Here is a 17,106-nt window from a genome sequence, read left to right as displayed (position 1 = left end):
AATGACATAATTCTTTCCTAATTTATATTATTTTTGCTAAAATTATACTAAATTTATTTTTATTTTTGCTTAAAAATCCTAATCTAATATTTTTTTCAGATTTTTTATTTTTTTTAATAATTTTGGACATAACATCGATGCATCTCGGTAAATAGCACAAATAGGGCTCAATACATCGGTATGGGCTAAAATTATACTCCTTGTTACAATATATTGAAATGATAAACTCAACTTGATAGTGTTGCTTTCCCGACCATGTATGGTCTTGTCTTAGGAAATGCATAGAACATTTAGATAAATGTATGATCATTTAGTTAGGTGTAAAGTGGATGCTTCGAACATAAGAATGCTAACTTTGTAAGGAATGATCAACGATCAATGCTGGTTCTGGATAACCATACGAACCCAAATCATTGCCACGGTTGTCTTGTAAAGCAGATGGATCCCTTAAGCAATGCCAAGGCCGGAAGTAATCAACTAATCACTTGCCATGACTCGATTTAATAAAATAATTGATCTATTAATTTTTATAGAACATGAATTATTGACCCAAAATACATAAATCCAACTTAATCGTAATATATCCATCATATTTTTTTTTATATGCCAATCCAAGTCTTTACCTATTTCGATAGGAGATTGAACCGAGATGCTACAGATTTCAGAAAGAACTGTTACCTCCCCAGTGTAAGACTCACAATGGCTGGAACTGACCTTTATCGATTTGCTCACAAATCTGTTATCTGAAATTTTGTTTCACTTATTGATTTCATGAAAAAACAGCATTGGTTAAATGAATGATTTTGCATGATCCTTACATGTCAATACCTCGGGCTTTCAAGAATGATATCACCAAACATAACAAAAATCTGAAATTACTCTGTTCTGTTGAGCATGCTTCCCATACTTTGTCCCTCCTGGATACACTTAATTCACTTTGTAGTCATAGGTTTTGGTGGTATTCATCATGTGCTTCTTGCACCCGAGACTCTTGAAGAATCTTTTCGATCATCCTTTGTCGAAGTGATACGGTCTGATCATATTGGGAATAGACAATCTCATCTGACCACAAGGATAAACAAAAATTAAAACACAACTTAGTAAACCTGTAAGTTGAGAGCACTGTTGCTAAGAAACTCTGCTATGTAAGGTTCTGAATGATTAAATAGCAAGGAATTAACCACTAGAGTCACTTACAAAAATGTAAATATAAACTTCTTTTCTTATTTAATTGTGAAAATTTAGATTGGTGTCTATTGTTTTGTAGCCAAAAGATGATTTACGTCATCAGAGAGATTTTTCGTTGTGTTCATTTTCTTAATCGCTTGTTTACATTGTTCAGAAGATGCAGTGTTGTTCCTATGTCTTCTTGTTATTTGTTTTCTTCTTAATAGGAAAGATATAAATCTTTTTGTATTTTAATGGTATCTGTATAAGAAACATGGTCTTGATAAGTATAGAGACAATTTAAGAAGAGTATGTCTTGATGATGCTGTTGTAATGCACTTACCAAATGCAGAAGATGGTAGTGCCCAAAATTTAGGCTTGCAACATGCGGAGCATGAAGCAGGGTTAACCCCCAAGGCTTGCAACCAGTTGCTCATCTTCTGACGATATCCCGCAATGTCTAAATGCCCTTCTCAGGCCGCGAGTCAATTTTTGGGCACCCCTCGATGTGCAGTGTCTTCAGCAATACAAGGCTATTCAGATCTGTTGGCAGTCTGGTTAGATTGTCGCAGTCGCTGAATCTTAGTTCTTCAAGGGAGGAGAGCCTCTGGAGCCACTTCTCTTGTTCATCGGTAAAGGATTCAAGGGAGCTGCAGTAAACAACATCCAGTCTCTGGAGTGAGGGAAGGCATTCAGCTGGAAGGCAATTAGTGAGAAGTGAGATATTATCTATGCTAAGTTTCAGAATTGCAGAGATATCATTGGTTTCACTACTCTCCCAGATAACATCATCGGATAGCACGACATGAGGCTTTTTGTATGATTCCCAGGTAACATCATCAGATAGCACAACATGAAGTCTTTCAAGCATGGTAGGCAAAACAAGCGATCCCCTTAACTTGTGGCAGCGGTCAATCTGCAGCCTACGGAGGCGAGGGAATAACTGAGAGCTTGCCTTTACACCTGACCACTGCCTCCATTCACCCATATCACTGAACAGCAGCTCTTCCAGCAAGGGGAACGCTATGCTATGCCCTCCATAGAATCCAGAGCAAATATGCTTTACTAACTTGAGAGACTTGAGATGCAGGATTTTGAGGAACGGCAGCTGCCCAAGCGGTGGCAAGACTTCCCAGCCCTGGCAATCCTCCAATTCAATATGTTCCAGATTGGACAACCACAACATCTTCAGCCAACTTGGAGACTCGGTCCCCATGTAGCCTATGATTCTCAACTCAGTGAGATTGTGATGTGGCCGAAGGGCTTCCAGTACCTCCTCATGCTTGTTGTTATCTTTTCTTCCTAATTGTCCCCAGTACAAATGCAATGCACTAAGGTGCTCTTTATTGTCTAACTCGGCTGCCCTGCAGTCGCTTGCACTTCCTGCCATATCCAGATTCATGATGCTTAATTGTCCTCGCAGCTGCCTCATGTCCCTCAACTGTCCTAGCTCGTATCCATTTTTCTTCCTTACATGAAACTCTCGTAGTTCTTGGAGGGATCTCAACTTGCCAATCTCGACGATAGTGGAAACCTTTTCTGGATTTATATTCAGATAACGCATATTGACTAATCTGTGCATTCCTCTCGGTAAAGGCCTGCCCAGATGCAGCGGTGAACGAAACTGGAGACTCAACCCTTGTAGCTGGTAAAGCCTGCAGATCCACTTGGGCAAATCTATGAACTGGCCACCTGGAACTTCTAGGTACCGGAGATGTCTCATGTGACCAATGCTCTCCGGCAATACATCCAGCGCTAGCCCATCGAATACAATGACTCGAAGGCGTTTTAGTTGTTTCAATGTGACTTCGATGAAATCCATGAGCTTGGACTTGGCAACCGTATCCAGTAAACTACCATTCACTACTAGGCTGCGCAAATTTTTCAGCTTGGGTGCGGTCTCATAAAGCTTAGCCAGATTGCTTGAACTAACATAGACATGGCGTACCTTATCTGGAATTTCCTCTGATTCATCGTCTTCAACTCTACAGTACTCATGTGCAGATAAAGATTCGGCAAGCTGATGCAGCAAATCATGAACCACGTAATTGCCAGATTGACCGTTCAATGAGTCCTGAAAGAAGGACCGATGCAGTAACTCATCAAAGTAGTCCTCGCCTACGTCCTCCGGTCTCCTCCCTCGTTCACCAGGTTGGAGAAAACCTTGTGCCATCCACATACGCACCAGTCTGTCTTTCTCAAAGCAGTAATTCTTGGGAAACAAAGAAAAGTAGACAAAGCATTGTTTCAGGCCGGAAGTAGGCAAGTGCTCATAACTCAACCTCAATGCTGGGAAGATGTCATCCCCTTTTTGTTGCATTTGCCACAGTTTGCTCTCCATGATACTCCTCCAGTGTTCTTCCTCTAACTTGGACTTCAATGCCCCCCCCACGGTCTTTGCTGCTAAGGGTGAACCAACAAGCTTGTTGGCTATCCGCTCTCCAATCAACTTCAATTTCGGATGATCGTCGGGGTTGGCATCACCGAATGCACATCGTTCGAAGAATTTCCGGTAGTCAGCTCCATTTAAGCCCTTAAGGATTACCCGTGCCTTGGTGCCCATATTATTTGCTACCATTGGAATCCTCGAGGTAACTAAAACTCTGCTACCCTCCTTTCCAAAATGAAATGGTTTCCGGAGGGTCTCCCATCTACTTCTCACCTCGTTCCACACATCGTCCAGGACAATTAAGAACTGCTTATCCTTTAGCTTATCCTTGAGAATTTCTTGGAGTGTATCCAGATTTGTGAGATGGCGGCGACTGTCTCGGCAAACGGACTCCAACATCTTTCTTGTGAGCCTTCTCACATCGAATTTTTCTGAGACGCACACCCATAATTTCACATCAAAATGATCATCGATCCGGCTATCATTGTAGACACATTGTGCAACGGTGGTCTTTCCCACCCCTCCGATCCCAACTATCGACACCACAGAGAACCTCTCGTTGTTGGACCTCGAGGGCGTACGAGACTGTTGATCTCGTGTTCTCGGCCCAAAACTTCCGATTCGTTCATGATGGAGGTCGTCTCCCTCCACTCCGGCACATCGCTTTGCGCATCGGCACATAAAACCCCATGCTTCTGGTTCTGAGCACCTGAATCTGACGGTAACAGGAAGATCCCAATCGTTGCCACAATCTTATCGAATCTTTCGATAACCTTGTCCAGTTCATTTAGATCCTCATCACGGAAAAATAGACGCTTAAAAAAGACACTAGTCGAGTGGGCAAAACTAGCAGAAGCGGATGAGAAGTTGGTGTGCACCTTGTCCTTGCCCTTTACTGTGTCCCTGAGGATCTGGTACTCGAAGCCATCCAGCACGTCCTCTGCTTCGAAAGCGGCATCCTTGAGCTCACACAACCAGGCTTCCAAGTGTTCTTTCTGGTGGCGACCGAGATCGGTTGCATGGATCACGGCATGTATCTTTCTGAGATTGACTTCCAGCTTGTTCAGCTTGTTCTTCGCACCCTTCTGATACTTGAGCTGCTTTCCGATGTAGGAGCCGACCTGATCGGCCAATCTGGCAAAGAAGATAGACGCGAACCATCCTCCTATCACGAGTCCTGCCATGGATTTAAGCTTTCGATTTGGCACGGATGTGAATGGTGATTCCTGCTGCCCTCTATCACAACAAAAAAGAACATATCTGCTGTGAAGACCACATCTTTCTTTGGAAGTGCTATGATGTGGGTTGACAAAGTTAGGCCAGTCTCCAGGATATGCTGCAACCGCTGACGACGTCAAATGTGGGTAGGATGCACATGATGAGGGTGGTTGCTTTGATCCAACCAATCAAATGTCTTGGTCGAGTTGCTTGGAAATTCCCGTGTCCGGATGTAACACAACAGAACAAGAAGAACGTTTCCTTAACAAGATTGTTCATCGATATCTACGTTTTCCACCACCAACAACAGCAAACTGAGCAACAAGATTTCCAAAGTGATACATGCCAAGTTATCTGCTCTACATGCATCAGGAAAGCATCATCTCTTCGTGTTAGCTTCCCTGATTTGTTTTTCTTCTGGGCTCAACAAAAAAGTAATTGTGTACACAATCAACAGAGATGATTGGTAAAGAACGAGTGACACCTCATAAGTGTCATCACATTTCTGCTAGAAAAGCTCCATATTTTTCTCGTAGATTCCATTACATACGCTATATTATCCTTCTAATGAGCCAAAGCTGATGAAAAAAATAGAATTAGACGACACCCATGAGAAACTTGTTACATGCTACTTAATATGCTGTTGCTAGTTGAGACCCCATGCAGCCGCTAAATGCATCATTAGCTGATCCGGTGGTGTCCCCTCCCAATATTCTGGTGGTTCTGAAACAGAAGCTTCACGAAGATTCAGCAACATCTCTCTCTTCCATTCGAGGGGGATGCTGAGAAACTCGCTTCCATTCTCCACGACAAGATCCGATAACTACAAAAGCAAACATTGAACGATTACATAATTTCCGCAAAAGTCCCCATTGAGCTTTACTTTCTTTTTGCAAATAAATGAAAAGAAAGGCAAACTTGATTTATTGTCTTTTTGTTTTTTTTAATGAGCAAAAGCTTTGTGGACGCCACAAAAGAGTAGCACTCAAAAGTGGGAATTTAAATGACTGCATGTTCGGATCGCATGGTCTCGTAATTTGTTTCTTTAAAAGATAGGCTTTTTGCTTCAAGAAACATCTGAAATAGAGATATATTCTTAAAATACAATAAAACAAAAAAAATATGAAACATGTCTCTTGCGTTTGACCTTTGGCATTTTATTTTTAGATGAAAGAAAAAGAAACATCATCATGCAGTTTAGTTATCCAAAATGAAAGATGCTAAACTAACATTTGCACAGCTGAAACGAACTCAACTTTCAGATGAACTAGTGGATTTTCCACAAGCTCCAAATACTGAAGAATTTGTTTGTGGATGTCAGAAAGCTAACAGGAAAACAGAATGTCCAATAAGTTGGCACATTCTCCTATTCTCCACGTGCTCTGCCATGAATAATGTCAAATAAGTTGGTATATTTTCCTAATTTTTCTCTTAAACACCATAGTAGGAATACAGAAAAGAAAACTTCATCATGCTTAACCACATGGGTGTAAACAAGTGTACTACTTTTGTCAACTTCACAAAAGTCTACCTTAATAATCAAGATAAATCATATACACCCCAAACATAAAAAAGAATCAATATAATCTAGCTTTGTGCATTAACGAATTTAATCTATTTGCACAACAATAATATCAACAACAACTATAAAACCATAATTGCCCAACTATTTGCACAATATTTTATAAAAGATATTGTAATAGAGAATAACTGAAACACAATCAAATAAATATTTGTATATCAATAATGATACCTGATGGAGCCAGCTAAGCGCTATATCAAACAAGCTTTCTTCCAGAACAAACTGTCCAATTGCACGAAAGACTTCGCTCGCTATTTCATTAGAGAGCTGATCAAATACTGGACCAGATTTATCCATTAGCTTTACAAGTAATAAGTCATCACCAGTAGACAGAATCTCTGCATAAGCTGAATCAACATCGCCAACATAAAGTGAATCCATCGCACGAGTCCACGAAGCCCAAAGTGGACCCTTGTCCAGCCCCAGATTATCATCTGCTATACCTTCAGCATCTAATTCAGGAACAGCTACTCGTGCTGCAGTTATGGATGTTATGTTGTCTTCCCCAGCTACTCGGATAGCTTCTAAAGTAGCCTCATCCTTTGAGGCTTGCCAAACACTTCTTGCAGAAGGCCCTTCACCAAGCCTAAATGGTCCTGGTCCCTTATCCCAGGCCCACCTGCCACCAACTTGATCAGCGTCATGCTCAGATCTAGGTACTCTACCATCCACTGGAACAGCATTGAACCCTCTCCTAGAGTTCACGACACCATTCCTTGAGGCACCATGGCAATCCCATGTTTCAGATTCTGACCTCCAAGGAGAACCTCGTCTCCTTACTCCAGAAACCATACTTTCTGATGAGAGAAACCTCTCTGGAAATGGGAACCGCCCCTCACTGTCCCTGCCAAACTTTGAGTTGGAGCAATCATGAAGGCCATTGTACTTGCCTGAAGACCTACCTGGAGAGTTATCGAATCCCTGCATCATATTTCCACCTCTCCTTCCTGGTTTAATAGCCAAATCATGGGCCATTTCATCAACAACTCTCTCAAGACCCCTCACTCGATTTTCTAGAGTTACCATGCTATCATGGGAACCTCCCATAAAGTCCTGCAATACAAAAGCAACAGGTGAGCTGCTTGCCAGCTGGCAACATGTATATCAGGCATATGGTAACAGGCAGAAAAATCTTCTCAATGTGATTGTCCAAATCCCAGAAAATCTTTTCAATGTGACAGTGGGCTTTACTCGCATCAGTGGTATTCACATGACATCGGTATGCATTCACACATCGTTTCAGTAGTTGCTTGTGTTAGAAGGAAGTACCTGTGCATGAACAATTGCTTCTGAATATCCAAGGCGGAGTGCGCCTGAATATATTGTATAAACAAGAAAAAGGTACAATATCAAAGTTGCAACCATATTTGATCCTTTAACACAAGTGGATCACATAATGAAGTCACCTTTACCAAGATACCACTTCTTCAAGCGACTAAAAGACAGAAAAAAGAATTAAGTTATCAACTTGATCTTATACTATTATATAAAGAAAAAAAGGCAAATGTAAATAGTGATATCACACAATAGATGAATCAATTATATGAGGCAAACCAATCAGTATTTGTGGCACATTAAGAGGTGGAGCAAGAATAGAATAAATGGACAGCATTCAGTGAGAAAGTTTTCAAAAAGTCCAATTATAGGCTGAAGGTAGGAAAAGTTTGAGGAATATTATCTTAGAACAACAAATTATCATAAAGTGCAAGAAAAAGAAACAAGATACTTGTAGAAACACATCTAAACATGAATGAGAAATATAAAACTACTCTTTGTAAATCAATCTTCATAAACAACGAAAAACATAATGAGACCAATCTTGAGAGCCAACAGGCACTAAAAGGATATGCAGTCTAACAATCTGCTAAAAGCAATAAAAAAATGAGCTACTAAATCATTAAATGAAGGAAAGAAAAAAGAATTTATTGTTACATAAAAAATAATGAAAAACTAGCAACTTCATTTATGGCAAACCTGTAACATGTTCATAAGACTGATTTGTTGCCTCTCTAATTGGGCTAGCTGCCTCTGTGTGGCAGACCAATTCGCTTTATTGCTCATAAAGGACCCTTCAGCATGAGCATCAGATCTAGGGACATTAAGACAGCCGGGAGAGGGATCTTTCTGACAGACCTCCAATCTATCGTCACCATCAAAATCCTCTGCTTTTGATTCTTTTGCTCTGATACCTCTTTGCTCTATCCATCTCCCCCTAGGAAAATAATCCGAGTCTTGCACATTATTGTGAACCCCCAGTCGTTTCTCTGCATTATGATAATTAGCATTATTATGTCCATGAATGTCATCCGATTGCTGGAGTGTTGCTCCACTATGCTTTGGTGTTTCCGTTGAATCACTATAAATTGCTTCTGGTCCTTCTTCACATTGTGAATGGGAAGACTGCAAACAATTACGAGGTAACACTACTTCTACAGGCAGGTCATCTGAACTCTTCTTCTCAAGCTTTTGGAAGAAGTCTGGGTTCAATTCTTTGTCAGTCAAAGATGGTGCTTTTTTCTTTAACAGTATGACTGCTTTCTCAGGCATATTAGTGCCTTTTCCTCTGGATACAGAATCATTTTCACTGGGTGAAGAACCAGCAGATGAGTTTTTCAAAGTTTCTGACCTCTTATTAGAGTTGGACCTCTTGTGAGTTGCCTTTTCCTCACTATCAGTTAAGTCAGAGTTTCTAGAATCTGCAGGTCAGAAAAAAGGAAGTAACAGAAACTGGAAAAGAAGGATAAGTTTAAAATGTCAGAACACTCAGCACATGCCTTTTTTGTCTCCTGATGTTCCATCCTCTCCTTGTCCTTTGATCTTCTTCCATAGCTGCAGTGCCTCCATCATGCTATCTCTGACAGGTTTTACCTAAAAAGGATAATGCAAGATGTTGACAGACCTAGCAAAACAAGATGTATAGCCTTTGACAAACTTCCATTAAAAATTATGTTCAACTGACTATATCAAGTTTAAGCACATATTTTGTAATTGATGCATTAATAAAAGAGACACCTTATCAAAACGGCAAGCGTCAAGGGCAGTTATTGTTGCTGCAGCTCCATCACCAAGCAAATGACTCGAGTGAGAGGCCAAGACACACAATGTGTCTGCAGCTGCCTTACGGGTAGCCCATTCACTGCTTTCAAGACATTCACGAACAATTTGCAGCAGTTGTTGCATGCTCTGCAGATGTATCGCTCCTACCTGAAAAACAAAGTGGTAAGTATTCTGTTTGGACCAACCTAATCTAATCTGATTTCCTTCAGAAACTGTAGCCTGTTCTCTTGGTGTATGCAAAGAGAGCACTTTTCTCTATCAAGAATAATAGTAAATGATATATTGCCAACAGAAGCCCCTGACCAAACACTAGTAAATTACAACAGAAATAAAAATAAAAAGCGAGGATTCAAAATATCATTTCCATCTTGAAATTGTTTATTTGATGAAGAAGACATACATTTAAAGCTGAGGTAAAAAGATTGTGTTATTTTACAAGTGGAATAATTGACTACTGATTTCAAACCGTGAATATGTTTCTTTGAGGAGAAAAATAGGCAACATCTCAATTTTTTTTTTTTTTGGTTTATCAGTTCTTATTAACACTCTAAAAAAACAAAGCATACGATCAGATAAGTTTATTAAACACCAAAGAGCATTTACAAGATATATCTGATGCTGCCCAACTCTGAGGTATAAAATTAAAAAGACAAGCTGCTTCTCTGCAAAGATGATGAAACATGCTGAAATTGAGATAAACCATACTAGACATGATTTGAAAACCATTAAAAATGTATACATTCTTAAATTAGAACATAACTACATAAGTGTCAAGAAGAAAGAAGACAAACAGGATACCATGAAGTAAGAGCAACAGAAAGGATCAATTAGGTAAAAAAAAAAAATCAAAGCATTGTTAAGAAAGAATTTAATCAGACAACAGGAGTACAGAAGAGAAGAACACAGAGAGCCAACATAAATTTCCCACAATCAAGACTACAAAAATGAGAATATGGAAAATCTCATTGGCTTCAATGAGACCATTAAGGACAGATTAACCGAAAGAAGAGAGGAAAATTCCATGGATCTGATCTCCAGTTCAGATCGCACAATGTGGTTTACCTTGAATGCCATCATCACCGTCGACACATACAAACCCAGGAGGTTGTTCTAACGTAAGGGCTTAATGCCTACCAAAACAATCTACATTGGTAGGTTATATAGACAATGTCAAGAAACTAAAAGAATCCACGAACAGACCTGCGCCAAGCTAGAGACAACTGAAAGCAACGCCCCCTTGGCAAGAAAGCTCTGGCCTCCAAGAAGCTTACAGATCCTGGGGCACAACCTCTGGAGCATCGTCCCCGACGCCGTCACCCTTCCCTCCTCCCCCTCCCCACCATCATCGTTAACCCCGGCACACTCCACCACCCTAGCAAGGCACATGGCTGCCCCGCCTTGCACCGCCTTATTCTGCTCCCCCATGGCGTCGAACAGCGGCTTCACGAACAGCGCCACCATCGAAGATGATCCTCCGATGCCGCCAGCGCTGTCCTCCGGCGCAGCCGCTGCCGCGACCCAGGGGCGAAGGTAGAGAGCCGCGAGCGAGCCCGCGGCGTCGCGACAGGCATCGCGAACAGAGGAGTCAGAGGCCGAGTCCTTGATGCGGCGGGCAATGTGGGCCATGATCTTGGAAAGGTGGGCGGAGGCGGCGTCAGTGTGGAATGCACAGAGGAGGGCGAGGAGGCGGAGGGACTCGCGGCGAGCGATCAGGAAGGAGGGGTGCTTGGAGCCGGGGGTGTCTTGGGGGATGGGCGAAGGCAGGGAGGGGTCGTGGACGAGGGCGTTGAGGAGCACGGGGACGCCCTCCGCGGGGAGGGTGCGGATGATCTTCTCGAGGTCGTCGACGGCGATCTGGTGGGTGTCGCGATCGGATAGCTTCGCGAGCGCCGCGAGGATCCGCGACTTGAGCTCCACCATGGCGACATGGGAGGAAAGGCCAGAAGAGGAGGAAGAGCAAGATTGGGATTTGGAAGAGGAGGAAGAGGGTTTGGAGAGCCTAGAAGAGGGTTTGGAGGTGGAAGTAGCCATTTAAAGAGAGACAAAAATTGGATCTTGATGGAACAAAGAAGGAATGTAGCAAATGGGAGGAGGGAAAGATTGTGGAACGAAAGGTCAAAGAGGGGAGGAGAAGGGGTGGTTTGGGTTGAGGGATCTTGAAATGTTTGTTGTTGGGAGGAGAAGAGGAGGAGGAGGAAGTTGGAGAGAGAGGAGGGGGAGAGTGAAGGGGAATAGAGTAGACTTGAAGGCTTGGCCTTTTCTTTGTGAGAGCGGCGAGGAGTGAACTGTAAGTGAGGAGTCGTCCAAGGTTGGTATTAAAGAGGGGGAAGGAGCGGAATCAACATGATGATGATGATGTTGATGATGATGATGTGTGTGATCCAAGCAAGCGATGTGAGGTTGGAGATGACAAGGAAAGGGATCATAATGGGAATCGGACGATGGATGTTGGGGGACATTGGAGATTACCCCTGTGAGATGAGGAACTCGATTCTGGGAAGAGTGGTATCGTAAATTGCCACATCAAATAGGACACACATGTTTGAGATGCACGCGGGGGATGGTTTTTAGTGGTGAGCTGATTTAAGAACGGTGTATGAATTCTTTCACACGATTGGCGTTCTCGAAGAATTCACGTGAAACGAGAGCTGCACAGCCACCGATCTCTCGATCGACAAATGTATTGTCTTTGTTTCAGCAAACGAATGACATTAATAATTGGGATAGTAATTGACGACTCATGAATGTCGATCTTAAATAAAGTTAGCAGACAAAGTATCTAATTGAGCCATAAATTATATGTTACTGGCTATAGTGAGAGAGACTCGAATAAGAAAAAATATAATCACCCAATTATGTTTCACATGAATCAGATTAGACTTTAATTTTGAACCATCTTGGGCTTAAAAAAAATATTAAGCCATTAAATAAAGAAATTATAACATCTTAATTTAATCCTATACTAAAAAAAGATAAAGACTATTAATTTGAGCTTAAGTATTAAACTTAACAAAATTAATAGATTAGTTGCGTTGAAACTAATTTATCTTTTATTATTATTATTATTATTATTATTATTATTATTATTATTATTATTATTATTATTATTATTTCTCTCTCTTAATTTATACATGTAACAAACTAGTAGCGGATACCATTTTTCATTATGCATAAATATACTACAACACTAAGGCTGCGATGCTCTTGTCATCATCCTTCATCAAATGCAACCAGTCATATTATTAATGGATCATTTGATGTTCTTGCATAGTAGTAGTTAAAAGATAGATCTCAATCACAAATTTTGAATTAGGAAAGCTCCAAAAAGTACTCCTTGGTGATCGAATTCCACCTTGAGGTCCAAGGCATTGTGAGGACGATGGACCCAACCTCAACCAGACACATCATTGTTTTATATGTACCTATACGTTTTATTTGGATCGGTGTATTCATGCATGCATGTGGTTTGCACAGTGAATTCAGGATTTGGTTGGTCATGATATCTTAAACTTATGCTTTTGGGGCCTTAAGTTGCTCGATGCTTTATGATGTGTATTAATTATGGTTTCACCTATGCCCCCAATCTCTGTAAGTCATGTCATCAGAAGCGTCTGCTTGCAATAATGCCGTGGCTCTCTCTTCATGGATAGCTTTACAGGAGGAGTGGCACTCTTCCATCATTTTATGTTTCTTTCCTAGATTTTTGACGTCTTGGAGTTGTTCTTGTTGGATCGTATGATATCTGATGATAGATTCCATCGGTCTTAGGTAAGATCTTTATGAACGAGAGAATGCTTCCGGTGAAGAATTCCGACCTCTGGCTTTTGTGATATTTAGTTTCTGTGAGTGAATCAAATCTCCGAATCCTCTATGCTTCTATTTTTGTGTTGTTTTATTCGAAAGAAAAAGGAAAACTTTTGATGAACTCTTTTCAGAATTCATAACGCCGATCCACAGCTTGCAGGATCAATTCTCCATCGACATAACATGGATGTCAGTGACGATGGCGAAGGCTCTCTCGAGGTCGGCACAACCGGCACCATTGGCTCCCTGATGACTCGAGAATTAGAATCCATGAAGCACTCGGAACAAGCATCTTCTTCCGCTCGAAGAAGACAACAAACAGGTCCCGTCTTCGTACCCTGCGGTGCTGCTCCTGGGAAAGCATCGCGAAGGAGAAATCAAGCAGATGGATGTGGCAGCAGCGGCAGCAGTATCGGGCAGGGTCACTGTGCGGATGCTCAGAAACGCCGACACAGCACACGCAAAAATGGCCATCGAGTTCCGATATTAGGGTATGGTGACAGTCCGATGGCTCGGAACTCTGGTACGGATAAGGTGGAGAAGAAAGGTCAGGGTTACACTGTGGAAGTTGTCGATCTGAAGTGCAGCAACCCGATGAGCAACCGCCTCAAGAAGCTCAGCTTCTCCAAGCTCTCCGAATCCATCTCCTAGTCCTCGGGCATGCTCAGCTTCTTCCCACTCTGTTCTCAGGTGCCTGTACATTCATTTTCACTCTGTGCTGTTCCACCGTAAAGACCGGATCAGAATCTGCCGTAAAATTCAACTCCGATTCGCTTTCAGCAGGCATTAACTCGATGTGTAATACCCTCGAGAAAGGGAAGCTGCCCCGAGGGTGGGAGACTTTGACAATTTGCACAGCCACCGAGGAAGATAGATACAAGATTTATGAGACGCGGATTGGCGGTCACCAACCAAGTTGGATATGTCGGATCACCGTAGCGGTCGATCGTAAGCTTTCTAAGATCGATCACATCTCTCCCTTGGCTTCCTACGCCAGGATTCCAGGACAACAACGGTTGATCGAGGTGCTCTTTCTCCTTTAATTTTGCTTCCGCGGCCTCCTCCTTGCTCTCGACATTCTCAAGCTTCTGTACAGTAAGTCGCCTCCTGATACTTGTTAGGTCCTTCGACTCTCCCATGAGGTGTCCTCAAACCATGTCATCTCTTGCATTCAAATGGCACCTTTTCAGATTCAGCAATTGCAGGTGGCAAAGCCTAGACATTGATTTAGGCAGTCGTATGATCATAGTGTGAGAATGGTCTAAATACCGAAGACATGGAAGGTCACAGATAGCCTCTGGTAACATCTGACCACCATGTGGGCTGTATGAAAAATCCAACACTCGCAGGCTCTTGATGTTTTCTAGGACTTGGCAGAACTGTTGCAATTCTCTGAGCGCGTCTCGACAGTAGATTGGTCAGCACGATTCTTTGACTGCTGGAGACTTTTTGAACATCGTGCAGCATAATTGTAGTCCTTATCATAAGCATCATCTTTGAGTTCACATTGCCAATCGGTCAGTACTCGGCTTTCGATCGGCTTCCCCTCAGCTGCATGGATCATAGCTTGGATTCGAGCAAGTATGTCCTCTACATCCACAAGCATGTTATCGTTCTCAGAGTCAGAGGAGAACAACTCCGAATGAAAAAAGTTTCATGGTAAAATACTAAATCATATGACTAGAATCTTTTTCTAACAAAATAATTAGTACGATTAATAACAGTGAAGTTTATTATATATGAAATAAGCTTAGAAGCCCAGAGTTTCTCTCTCTATCAGCTCATGATGAAATGGATCATGAAAAGCAAGGTTCAAGTTCTTTAAAAGAGTCATCGAGTCTCCTCCTGGCTAGTGCGCATGCATGTCCTCCTTAAATCTTGGGTCTGAACTCAAGTCCCTCGATGAGGAGTCCATGCTTGAAATGCAGGGCTTCGCACTCGCTCAGGTGGATCCATACTTCCCCTTTATCCCCTTCATCGTTGTAGAAATCACCCAGGTCGATCTCCATCCAACCATCGTCTCTCAGCTTCCTCTTTCCTTGCTCCTCCTCCTCCTCCTGCTCGTCGTCATCACCATCATCATCCTGTTGTAGAGTAATGACTCTATCGGATGAATAGGTTCCCAAGCTGACCGAGACTTTCTGCGGAGGGGCATTGAGGCCATATGCGCCGGAAGCCAACTTGAAGACCATATAAGCCGTATACCACGTCTTCTTGGAGAGCAGTCCACTATTTATGCTGCCAGTGATTTCAAGCCAACAAACGGATACAAGCTCTGCCACCTCTCCAAACCTGATGATCCAAAATGAATAAAGTGACGATGTTATTAACTTAAATATGTGAAATTTTAAATGGGTCACTGAATTCATTCCTCCTCCAACTTTGAAGCAAATCTCAATCGAGCGTTAAATGAATTGATACTGTGAAATAAATTGTTTCATGGTTCAATCAGGTGACCACCAGTATTTGCATTTGCCTTTCTCTCGCTTCTTAGAAATGCTTGCAAATGTATTGTGTTATTTTCAGTTCAGTGTACAAGTAGTGGTAGTAGCAGTCACCTGGAGTCTGAATGTGAGATCCATCTCCAATGTCGCCATTCGTGCCGCCATGCCATCCACATGCTACTCGAAGACACCATGTAACACTTGCGCCCGGTCGATCTCTCCAAATGAAAGCTCTGACATTGAAGAGAAATCGGCAGTTCAGAAGAAGCTTTTCGTTCCGCGTATGGAGAAGAACCAAGTATTGGATACACGGAGATGGATGGATCGCATGGAAAATTTAGTGTTCTAATTTCGAGAAGAGCTATGTAATTTGATGCCTTTCTTATTGTTTCGTCTTCCTTGTTAATGCTAATGATACAAATAATTTCAGATCTCACAAATAATTTGATTACAACTTCGCAGCAATCGTTTACAGTTGAGTGAATCGTAGCCGCAAAAGTATACTTTTACTTGAACTTAGCAACGCTTATGTCATATTAATCAATCATCAAACCAACGAAAAGGAAAATAAGAAAAATAAATGAAATAGAATATATCTAAAATTTTAGATTAGTTCGAACTGACGATCGGTAGATGCAAGAAAGAATTTGATTGCTACATAATTAATTTAATTACTGTTAAAGGATTAATATGATAAAAAAGACTAAATTGAGAATCAAATTTCAGTTTCACTCGAATAAATAGTATGCAATTTTTAGATGGAAGGAAGGGAGTTATAAGGAATCATTTCACGTACCAGTTTTCTGCCGTCGATGAGGATGGGGGCTTGCAGAGACCAAAATAGAGCTCCTTCTTGGAGGAGGGGGAGGAGACGGGATTAACGGCCCGCGATAGGATCTCGGCATAATCCGACGGCAGGAAACGCTCCCACAGGGCATCGGTCCCCGTGCAGGAGAGGAAAGCCTTGGAGACGACAGCCGACCTGCACGAGTCACGAGGTGTCGCGAAGGAGAAAACGTGGAGGATGCACTCCTTCGGCAGCTTCGCAAACTCGTTGCCCCGCTCGCGTTCTTCTTCTTCTTCTTTCTCCACCCTTCTGGCTCTCTTTTTTTCCATCACCATTACTCCTGCGGAATGGAGGCTTCTCTCTTCCTCGAACCAATCAACTATAGAAGACGAAGCTGCGGTAGACTTACTTTTCTTTTTCCTAAAAAGAAAAAGTCGGAAAATTTTATTAACGAAAGAAAATAATCTCTTTTGCATTAGCACGAACCAAAATAAATAAATTTCTCTAAAGATTAACAAATTTGTTAGTTCGAACATGAATAACTAACGAATTAGTTACACGATTTCTTTCTATATAATAATAATAATAATAATAATAATAATAATAATAATAATATTCATAATCATTAAAGGAGAGAAGATTATCTATTAAGGATATC

General features: G+C 41.7%; 3 protein-coding genes and 1 pseudogene across 6 annotated transcripts; 1 reads left to right on the top strand and 3 right to left on the bottom strand.

Moving 5' to 3' along the window:
- Positions 1-737: 737 nt before the first annotated feature.
- LOC135586030 (putative disease resistance RPP13-like protein 1) lies at positions 738-5,106 on the bottom strand. Its single transcript, XM_065124142.1, has 2 exons — positions 1,511-5,106; positions 738-1,062 (listed from the first exon to the last, which is right to left on the bottom strand). The coding sequence occupies exon 1, from the start codon at positions 4,235-4,237 to the stop codon at positions 1,628-1,630; it is 2,610 nt and encodes an 869-aa protein (XP_064980214.1). The 5' UTR covers positions 4,238-5,106; the 3' UTR covers positions 738-1,062; positions 1,511-1,627.
- A 131-nt stretch (positions 5,107-5,237) lies between these two features.
- Positions 5,238-11,705, bottom strand: LOC135622362 (microtubule-associated protein TORTIFOLIA1-like). The gene is made up of 6 exons (XM_065124141.1): positions 10,614-11,705; positions 9,369-9,560; positions 9,131-9,224; positions 8,331-9,052; positions 6,528-7,409; positions 5,238-5,597 (listed from the first exon to the last, which is right to left on the bottom strand). The coding sequence occupies exons 1-6, from the start codon at positions 11,442-11,444 to the stop codon at positions 5,421-5,423; spliced, it is 2,898 nt and encodes a 965-aa protein (XP_064980213.1). The 5' UTR covers positions 11,445-11,705; the 3' UTR covers positions 5,238-5,420.
- Positions 11,706-13,117: 1,412 nt separating this feature from the next.
- Positions 13,118-14,134, top strand: LOC135623491 (uncharacterized). Of its 4 annotated transcripts, none has more exons than XM_065126516.1 (3): positions 13,118-13,255; positions 13,371-13,907; positions 14,001-14,134. In XM_065126516.1, the coding sequence occupies exon 2, from the start codon at positions 13,401-13,403 to the stop codon at positions 13,866-13,868; it is 468 nt and encodes a 155-aa protein (XP_064982588.1). In that variant the 5' UTR covers positions 13,118-13,255; positions 13,371-13,400; the 3' UTR covers positions 13,869-13,907; positions 14,001-14,134. The 4 variants fall into 4 exon arrangements, with proteins under 4 accessions (XP_064982588.1, XP_064982589.1, XP_064982587.1 ...); XM_065126517.1 differs by having other exon boundaries at positions 13,998-14,133; XM_065126515.1 differs by having other exon boundaries at positions 13,371-14,016.
- A 792-nt stretch (positions 14,135-14,926) lies between these two features.
- LOC135623490 (F-box protein PP2-B11-like) lies at positions 14,927-16,802 on the bottom strand (annotated as a pseudogene).
- Positions 16,803-17,106: the final 304 nt, after the last annotated feature.

This window comes from Musa acuminata, chromosome BXJ2-9 (assembly GCF_036884655.1).
Source record: "Musa acuminata AAA Group cultivar baxijiao chromosome BXJ2-9, Cavendish_Baxijiao_AAA, whole genome shotgun sequence".
NCBI lineage: Eukaryota > Viridiplantae > Streptophyta > Magnoliopsida > Zingiberales > Musaceae > Musa > Musa acuminata.
Note: the sequence above shows the minus strand (reverse complement) of the source record. Positions and strands in the feature narration are given on the sequence as shown.